Source organism: Silene latifolia, chromosome X, assembly GCF_048544455.1.
Source record: "Silene latifolia isolate original U9 population chromosome X, ASM4854445v1, whole genome shotgun sequence".
Taxonomy (NCBI): domain Eukaryota; kingdom Viridiplantae; phylum Streptophyta; class Magnoliopsida; order Caryophyllales; family Caryophyllaceae; genus Silene; species Silene latifolia.
This window is the reverse complement of record NC_133537.1, coordinates 239,390,132-239,400,343: the sequence shown is the minus strand read 5'-3', so window position 1 is coordinate 239,400,343 and position 10,212 is coordinate 239,390,132. Positions and strand designations below refer to the sequence as shown.

The following is a 10,212-nucleotide window of genomic DNA, read 5'->3' as shown; positions in this document are numbered from 1 at the left end:
CTCAAACTTGGACTCCGTTTTAAACTTGTAAAACCGGCCCAATAGCTAACCAAAGCTCACTAACAAATAACCTGCAATTAAACTCTATAACACTACTTCAAACCGTCAAAACCATACTAATTCGCTCCAAATAACTACGACTAAATGAGTCGTATCAAATTCCCCATGCTTGAACTTTTACTCGTCCTCGATGTAAAACCAAAGGACACAATGAAAAAGTATAACAACACCAGCTCAAACCCAGCACATGGTAGAAAAATGACCGACAACAAGAATGCTCAATTCCCTCTCACGCCCTCCAAAACACCCTCAAAAGTGTAATCATTTCCACCGCCTAGCAAAGAGTAACACACCCACATCCTCAAAATACAAAAGAGCAAAGTAACAATAATTAGTGACCGTAGTCACCACAATACATCAATAGAAAACAATGCTACGCCCCTTATCGCTCCATCCTAACAAAAAATTCACATGGCTCACAACAAAAACCAACTAGCCATGTGTATAATCCTAGACACCTCTACTCCACTCACTAGCACAAAACCAACAACCGCATAAAGAAAGTGCAAACAACAACAACAACAAAGCACAGCGATTCTTCTCACCTTAGCCACTAGTCCTACCCAACCGACCTTCTTTAGCACCCTTCTTATGACACCACACCAAAAACAAGACACAAAAATTAGTGTGAAATGGATTTTTTTCCCTAAATCTCTCATTTTGCCTAGAGCGCTCGCCCTTGCGGGATTTCACTCTAGCTATTTTCCTCACACTACTCTCGTGGCATGCATCTCAATTCTTCATTTTACCCGGAGCGCCCTTGCGGGTTTTTACTCCGTCCTCGACCACTTTTCCCATTTTTTCCTAGGCACCCTTGCGGGTTTTCACCTAGCCGGGTATTTCTCTTTTTGTCTTTTTCATTTTTTTTCAATTTTTTTTTGTTTTTTTTAATTAAAATAAAGCAAATTAAATTACAAGTGACAAACTAAAATATGTACAATAGTGAATATACCCCTCCCCATGCTTGAACTCAACATTGTCCCCAATGTTGGACGGGAACACAAAAGAAAAGGGAAGGGGCATACCACTAGCTATGAAAAAGGAGACCCGAAGCGACGGGTCTGCCGGGCTCTTGCACGAGCCCCTCTATCAAGACGTCTCTTAGCCATCTCCTCATACAAGGTAGCCTCAGGGGGTATGTAAGAACTCGGGTACATAGGTGTGAACATGTCACTCATGGCACGATGAAGTGCCAAACACTCCCTGGTCGCATCATGAACACTCTCAATCTCATCCCGCAATTCCTCTAACTCAAGCTCTACATGGTCTCTCCAAGCAGCATCACCAAACGCCTCCCTACCACAACTACCTTCACCATCATGAGCCTCCTCTTCGTAATTTTGCTCAGGTTCCTCCGAACCATCAGCCTCCGCCATCACTAAATCCGTACTAGCAACTCTAGTAGTACTCTTCCTTTTTTAGGTGACTAGAACAAGCAGCTCCGGAGGGTCCATGGGAATGAATAGATCGCTGTGACGCGGTCCCACTGGAATCAGCATTCCCTCCAGACGAGGTAGTCTCAAGTAAGCTTCCTTCTTAACAGTTCCTAACAGCAAAGCATAGGCTAACTCCTCACAATCAATGCGACCCAACATCTTCATATGGCAGCACATGGACTCAATGGTCAAAGAAGAGATCCCGCGGACGAGATCTCGTGGGTCTAACTCATACCCCAAATACGTAGCAAGCAAAGTCACCATGCCTCCCATAGGAATCTTACCAGTTTTGACACTCCGAATATAAACACACATTTGAACAAATTCACTCACCCAATCTGGCCGACCTATTCCTTCCGGCCCCATACCCCACAACATGTTAATCTCACTCCGGTTGATATTAGTAGGTTCTCCTTGGCACAAGAATGTCATGACAAGGACACGGTGAATAAAGCGGAATGTCGGGTGAGGTATCCTAGAACTTTTCTGAGTGTGACCATCATTACACTGATGAGTAAGTGCATATCAAAACTCATTCGTAGCTGCCCAAGAACAACCAGCCCAACTCTCCGTATCAGCTCTTGGGGCTACACCAAATATTTCCCTCAAAGTAGGGTAGGACAAGACGGTTTCTTTGTTCAATAATTGAAATTTAATGCTAGGGGGGTCACTCTCAGGCACCTGCTCAACGGTGGATAAGAACTCCAGCGTTAATCTCCTATACGTGTCAGCCTTCCTATTCAAAAACTCACTCAACCCAGCCCGTTCTAACAATACCTCCACTGCCTCAAGGACTCCCAACTGACTCAATGCCTCTCTGTCAAGAAATTTGGTTACGCGAATGGTTCTTTTCGGAAGGATTAGGGCTCTCCAGTATTTCTTTTGAGCCTCAGTCAAAGTACATCCCATATAATCTACAGCGGCACTAGCACATGAGGTACTAGCCGCGGCTTTTGAGGTAGTTTTTGTAGCTTTTCAAGGTGGATTTCTTCGTTTTGTGGTCATTTTATGACACTGTCAGCAACCTACAACAAAAACAACAATACTGCAATAACAACTTCAACAACAACTCAGCAACACACTCCTACAATTCACAACTCAACCTATTTCACCAAAATCTAGTCACAGCAACTCCAGCAACTCACTCAAAACTCTAACTCCAGCCCTCCCTCAATACAACAACAACAACGCTGTAACAAATTCACAACAACTCAATCCAACAACACTCACGACAAAACTCCCTTGTAATTCCAAAAATTCACAGTCTATCAACAACACAGCAACCCAAAAATTATACTCAGCAACTCCAACAACAACTCACGACAGCCACTACCTTACTCGCGACAAAACCCGACACCTAAACCTGACGACAGTTCAACAACAGTTCTCAGCAGATAAATCAAAATTAAGCAGGAGGACTCACAAGGGCTCGACTTAAACAATGAAACCAGAAGTTATGCAATGAGGTAGAGCACGAAATTATGAGTACTTACAGACCAATCAAAGTCGTTGGGAAGGCGATTAAGTAGCTTGAAATCGACGCACAAGACCCAACTCAGCGCCCCAAAATCGTCAATTGAAGCATCAATTTTCGATTTCAAAAATTAGGGTTTGTGAAACCCAGATTTCCGCCCCAAAATCGTCAGTACAGGGACGAAATTTCAGCAATAATGGATCGAACTTACACGAATTGGGGAAGAATTTGTTGGGTTTGTTACAATTCCAGAATTAGGGTTAGAAAACCCCCAAATTTTCGGACCAAATTCAGTAACAATAGGACAAATTTCAGCATTAAAGGGATGATTTTGTTGTTGGAAATCATAGTGAATGAACACGATATGGGAATTGCAACTATAATCCCCAATTTTTTTTCAGAAATTAGGGTTGGAAAAACCCAATTTTTCGAACAATATTACAGCAACTTGGGACGAATTGCAGCGAGATTTCTGACGAAAATCGAAAATAATGATGAAGAACGATTTATTAGCAGTTGTTGGTAAATTTAGCGGCAGAGATTTTGGGATTAAGAGAGGGTTTAAGTTTTGGAAAGAAGGTCTTTTTTTTAGGAAATGTGAGGAAAATAAAAGAAAAGAGTCGAAGAAGGAGAATACCTGATTAGGATTAGCGCGTCATTCGCGTGAATGAGTGTCGAACATTGGTCGAGCCTCGGACGCGCGCCTGGTGAGCCTCGAACGCGCGCCATTCTGCTCGCTGCTGCCTTTTAAGCGTAATTGATGTGGTATGTGCGTGCAAATAATGCGCCCTAAGTGCACCACTATGACACGCAAATTGAGACTCTTTTCCTCCGTCTTGAAATATCGTTCTTCGTTCCTAGTACATATAACATACCGTCAAAATAAAATAAATTAAAACAAGTAATAAAAAGAAACATAATAAAATTTCTAATTACTAATTAAATGAAATAAATTAACTAATTATAAAAATTAAAGAAATATTACAAAGAAAAGGGATACAAAACCCCGGGTTGCCTCCCGTTAGCGCTTTTGTTTATAGTCGTTTGCTCGACTTAGTGGTGAAATTAATCTTCATAAATGGGGTTGTAGAGATCCAGTGACTCTACCACCTCAATCTCGACACCATCATGATAGGGCTTTAGTCTTTGCCCATTTACTTTTAGCACTTTATCCGTCATCGGATCTCGTACCTCAACTGCAGTATGAAGACAAACACTAGTAATTATAAGTGGACCGATCCAACGGGATTTCAACTTACCTGGAAATAGACGAAAGCGGGATTGGAATAAAAGGACTTTTTGACCAACTTTAAAGTCCCGTCTCAATATCATCTTGTCATGCCAAGCTTTCGTTCTTTCTTTGTAAGTAGTTGCATTCTCATATGATTCAAGTCGGAGCTCTTCCAACTCTTGCAATTGCAACTTCCGATGCAACCCCGCGTCATCCAAGCTCATATTAAAGCTTTTTATTGCCCAATATGCTTTATGCTCCAATTCTACAGGTAAATGACACGCTTTCCCAAACACAAGTCGATAAGGTGACATACCAATTGGGGTTTATAGGCCGTTCGATATGCCCATAATGCATCATCTAATCTCAAGCTCCAATCCTTCCGATTAGGATTCACCGTCTTCTCAAGGATAGACTTGACTTCTCTATTGGACACTTCAACTTGTCCATTAGTCTGTGGATGATATGTCGTGGAAATTTTATGAGTAACACAATACTTTTTGAGCAAAGCACTAATTGTCTTGTTGACAAAATGAGTTCCACGGTCACTTATCAAGGCCTTTGGAATTTCAAATCAAGCAAATATGTTAGCCTTGATAAAATCCGCCACCACCTTGGAGTCATCGGTCTTAGTGGGAATAGCCTCCACCCACTTAGACACATAATCTACCGCCAACAATATGTAAAGATTTACATATGAACTTGGAAAAGGACCCATAAAATCGATCCCCCAAATATCAAAAATCTCACAGTTAAGCATGTAACTTTGAGGCATCTCATTCTTTCGGGAAATATTGCCTACTCTTTGGCAATTGTCACAAGTTTGACAAAATCCATGAGCATCTCTAAACAAAGAAGGCCAATAAAACCCACACTCTAGCACTTTTCTCGCAGTTCTTCTTGCACCAAAGTGGCCACCACAAGCATATGAGTGGCAAAATGTAAGGATAGAGCCTATCTCATTCTCCGGTATACACCTCCTTATGATTTGGTCGGAACAATGCTTCCACAAATAAGGCTCATCCCACACATAATACTTCGCATCACTTACGAAGCTTGTCTTTTTGAGATTTGGAAAAGCCTTGTGGAAATTTAGAAGAGCAAAGAAAATTCACAAGATTGGCATACCATGGCTCTACGGATCGAATAGCGAACAAGCTCTCATCAGGAAATAATCCTTTCACCGGATTTTTCTCATGTGGATTTGCATCAACATCCACTAACCTGCTCAAATGGTCCGCTACAACATTTTCTGCTCCCTTCTTGTCTTTCACCTCCAAATCAAATTCACTAAGCAATAGAATCCATCTTATCAATCTCGGCTTAGATTCTTTCTTCGCCATTAAGTGGCGCAATGCTGCATGATCTGAAAACACCACCACTTTCGTACCAAGTAAATAGGACCGGAATTTTTCCAAAGAAAAAACAATTGCTAGAAGCTCCTTCTCGGTTGTGGGTGTATTTTCGTTGTGCTTCATTTAGGTTCATGGATGTATAATGAATAAGATGAGAAGCCCTCCCATTCTTCAGACCCAACACCGCCCCCAAAGCATAATCACTCGCGTCACACATGATCTCAAAGAAAGAGACCAATCCGGTGCCTGAATAATTGGAGCGGAAGTAAGCCCACCTTTCAACTCATCAAAAGCCTCCTTACAAGCCTTGTCAAAGATGAAATATGTCTCCTTTTGCAACAGCTTGCATAAGGGTGAAGCGATCTTAGAGAAATCCTTGATAAACCTGCAGTAAAAACCCGCATGACCAAGAAAAGATCGAACTTCGCGAACATTAGTAGGGTAAGGTAGAGACGAAATAGTATCAATCTTAGCTTTATCTACCTCAATACCTCTCGAAGACACAACATGTCCAAGTACTATACCTTGTTCCACCATAAAGTGACACTTCTCAGAATTCAAAACAAGGTTAATATCAATACAGCGCTTAAGAACAAGAGATAAATGATGTAAACAAGTATCAAAAGAATCACCATGCACCGTAAAATCATCCATAAATACCTCAATGAAGCATTCAACATACTCAGAAAATATGCTAACCATACATCGCTGAAAGGTAGTAGGTGCATTAAAAAGTCCAAAAGGCATACGTCGATACGCAAAGGTACCAAAAGGACAAGTAAATGTGGTTTTCTCTTGATCCTCAGGGGCAATAGCTACTTGAAAATACCCCGAATACCCATCTAGAAAGCAATAATACGCCTTACCCGCTAGTCTTTCAAGCATTTAATCAATAAAGGGAAGAGGAAAGTGGTCTTTTCTAGTTACCGCATTCAACCTACGATAATCTATACAAACTCTCCACCCGTTTTGGATCCTAGTGGGTACAAGCTCACCATCTTTGTTCTCAACTACGGTCACCCCAGACTTTTTAGGGACTACTTGGGTAGGACTCACCCATTTACTATCAGAAATAGGATAAATCATACCTACTTGAAGCAATTTGAGAATTTCTTTATTCACTACCTCCATCATAGGAGGATTCAATCGACGTTGTGGTTGCCTTACCGGTTTAGCATCATCTTCTAGCAAAATCCGGTGCATACAAGTACTTGGACTAATGCCCTTTGTGTCGGCAATAGTCCAACCAATAGCTAATTTGTTCTCCACAAGTACATCTTTCAACCTTGCTTCTTGTTCCTCAGTGAGCTTACTAGAGATGATAACAAGAAGTGTTTCTCCCTCACCAAGGAAGATATACTTCAAATGCTCCGGTAGAGCCTTAAGTTCTACCACAGGTGCCTGCAAAACAGATGGCAATAATTTCTCCGAAGGAACAGGTAATGGCAATTTAGTATTAAAATCCAAAGGAAGCTCCTCCAACTTATGTAAGTCGGCCACAACCTCCTTCAAGTTAGCAGAAAAAACATATTCTACCTCTTGACCATCCACACTATTTTCCAAAGCTACCTGCAACTCATCATCACCATTAAAACCAAAGAAATCTTGGGCTAAAGGGTCAATAATGTCAAAATTCAAAGAGTGGTAATCATCAGGATATTTCATAGCATCATAGATGTTAAACTGCACCACTTGACCACTAGACTCCATAGTCATGACCCACTAGATACATCAATCTTAGTGCTAGCAGTTTTCAAGAATGGCCTACCTACCATAATAGGAGCCGCATGTTTATCATGTTCCATGTCTAGCACATAAAAATCAGCAGGAAAGATAAGATTATCAACCAAAACAAGCACATCCTCAACAATCCCTTTCGGGTAGACATTCGGTCTATCAGCTAACTGGATAACAACACTAGTAGCATGTAGAGGACCAAGTTTCATAGATTCATATAAGGAGTAAGGCATCACATTAATAGAAGCTCCTAAATCTAGCATGGCCTTTTGAATCTTGGTGTTTCCAATGGTGCAAGGGATAGTGAACATGCCCGGATCACTACACTTAGTGGGTAATTTTCTTTGAAACATAGCGGACACATGTTCACTAACCTTCACTTTCTTCACCCCTTTCAGCTTGTTATTCCTTTTAATAGTACACAACTCCTTTAAGAATTTTGCATATTTAGGAATACTTTTCAAAAGATTAAGAAGAGGAATGTTTACCTCACACTTTTGAAATACCTCATAAATGTCCTTGTCGTTCTCAAAGTGGTGAGTCCTCTTAAGTGCATCAGGAAAGGGTACCTCCGGTTCCACCACCGGTATAGAAGAGGGAATCTGCTCTTTCTTCTTAACAATAGAAGCTTCTTCACCTTCCTTGATCACTATCTCTTCCTCTATTTCATGAATCACTGGTTCCTTAACTTTTCTTTTCACTTTCTCAGCCTCCACTAGTTGTCTCCCATTTCTCAAAGAGACTGCACTCACATTCTTTGGATTCACCACCGTTTGAGATGGTAGTGCATTAGAATCTCTAGCCTCCAACCGATTAATTACGAGCTTGGTGACTAACCTGATTTTCAAGATTATTAAAATTTTGCTTATTATCTGCTCTATCTTGAGTAACACTGAGAGTAAGAGCCCGAATCATATCCTCCGTGGACACTGATGAGCTCGGTGGTGCTTGATCAGCTGCTTGTTGAGGCACTTGTTGATTAAATTGTTGTCCTTGTGGTCTTTGGAGAAACTGACCTCTAGAAGGGCCAGATGATGGACCGGCTTGAGAATTTCCCCAACAAAAGTTAGGGTGAGCCTTCCATCCTTCATTATAGGTCTTGGAATATGGATCCCATTTCCTGTTATTTGTAGTACTCTCCCAAACACCATTCACTTCTTCTTGGCCACTTTCTTGCAAGTAAGGACACAAATCATTATGATGACCCTCAGTAGCATATATGCCACAAACAGTAGCCATATGCCTCCCATATAACATGTCACAGAGAGTGGAAACAATATTATCAACCTTTTCCTATAAGCCAGGACTAAGACCCATAGCATTTACTCCTCTTCGTGATGGTTTCCTCTCAAACTGTCTAGAGGTCTCAGCTAGCTCTAAAATAACCTCCTAAGCCTCATCTGGATTTTTGTTGGCTATATTTCCTCCACAAGCAGAGTGAATCATGCGACGGTCATCTTGGTTCAGTCCACCACAAAATACATAATGAGATCCTGATCAGAGTAACCATGGTAAGGGCAACTAGCATAAAGCTTCTTAAATTTCTCAAGATACTCATACATAGTTTCCCCGTCTTGCTGTTCAACATTACTGATGGCTCTTTTCAGCTGAGATGATCGAGAAGGAGGAAAATATTTCTCCAAGAACGCCTTCTTCATACCTACCCAAGTAGTGATACTTTCCGGTGGGAGATAGTTTAACCAGTCTCTCGCATTGTCCTTCAAGGTGAAAGGAAATGCTCTCAATTTCAACTGCTTGTCAGTAATAGCAGGTGGCTTCATACCAGTGCACACAATATGAAAGTCCAAAAGATGCTTATTCGGATCCTCAATGCTCATACCACTTAAACTTGGTAATTGATGTATCAAACCAGATTTTAGTTCAAAAGTGACTCGATCATCCAATGCTGGAAAAGTGATGCACAATGTTTGAACGTTCAGATTTGGAGCTGTGAGCTCCCTTAGAATGCGGGTTTCTCTAGCCATATTCAAAAGTTCGGGTTGGTTAGAAATTTCAGAATATTCAGAATCTGAATGTAGATCGTCGAACTCACTGCCTTCAGGAACAGCCACTATTGCACCTCGTTTGTTCTTTCGTAACCTGAAAAGAGTATGCTCACTCTCTGGATCGAAAGTCTCGAGGTTCAGGTTAGAAATACGATTATTATGCATAAACCCTACACTAAAACACAAAAATAATTAATGCCAATTCTCCGGCAACGGCGCCAAAATTTGACAGGCTAAAGTCGTATGCCTCAAATTAACAATTTATATCACTTAAATCCAAATACTAAACAGTAGTAAAGCGGAAATAAGGGTCGAACCCAAGGGAATCAGATTAACAATTTATGCAATTTATAATGTAGGAACAGTCGATCTCTAATGTAATTAAAGATCGTAGTAACAAAAAAGGGGGATTTGAGTTGATTTTCTAATAAACTAAGATTAATAGCTAACGCAAATTGAGTAAAAAAACTAATGACTTTTGGTGTATCAAATGATTTAAAAGGGTCTTAGAGCCAAGCATATATCCACACTCAATAACAATTGATCACTGTAAGACGGTTTCAATTACTAATCTTGATTACTCCACCGTGAATGACAAATTCCAATCCTCCTTACGAATAGTTAATTAAAACGAATCCCGTTCTTAATCAACCCTAACTGCTAAACAACCTTAACAATCCAGCTCAAGATTTAATTCAACAACAGCAATATAAAATAGAGAACTCGACAGAGAATAAATAATGCATACAATCCAGTTGCACTTTAGATATTTATGAGAATCGCTTCTAAGTACTAATATCAACGTATCCCGTTCAATATTAATTCTTAGCTGTTACTAGCGTAGAGTTAATCAATAAATCCTATTCAATTAACAATACTAACAATAGAATGACGAAATAAATCACTAGTTGTA

The 10,212-nt window shown here is 40.5% G+C and overlaps 1 protein-coding gene across 1 annotated transcript; it reads right to left on the bottom strand.

The window, feature by feature from the left end:
- Positions 1–7,268: 7,268 nt before the first annotated feature.
- Positions 7,269–8,532, bottom strand: LOC141619737 (uncharacterized). Its single transcript, XM_074436756.1, has 2 exons — positions 8,131–8,532; positions 7,269–8,048 (listed from the first exon to the last, which is right to left on the bottom strand). The coding sequence occupies exons 1-2, from the start codon at positions 8,530–8,532 to the stop codon at positions 7,269–7,271; spliced, it is 1,182 nt and encodes a 393-aa protein (XP_074292857.1).
- Between the last annotated feature and the right edge of the window lie 1,680 nt (positions 8,533–10,212).

Coding starts and splice junctions, on each gene's coding strand:
- LOC141619737 (XM_074436756.1), bottom strand. CDS start 8,532: ATGGCTACTGTTTGTGGCATATATGCTACTGAGGGTCATCATAATGAT. Junction 8,049..8,130: donor TTAATAATCTTGAAAATCAG/GTTAGTCACCAA, acceptor GTGAATCCAAAG/AATGTGAGTGCAGTCTCTTT.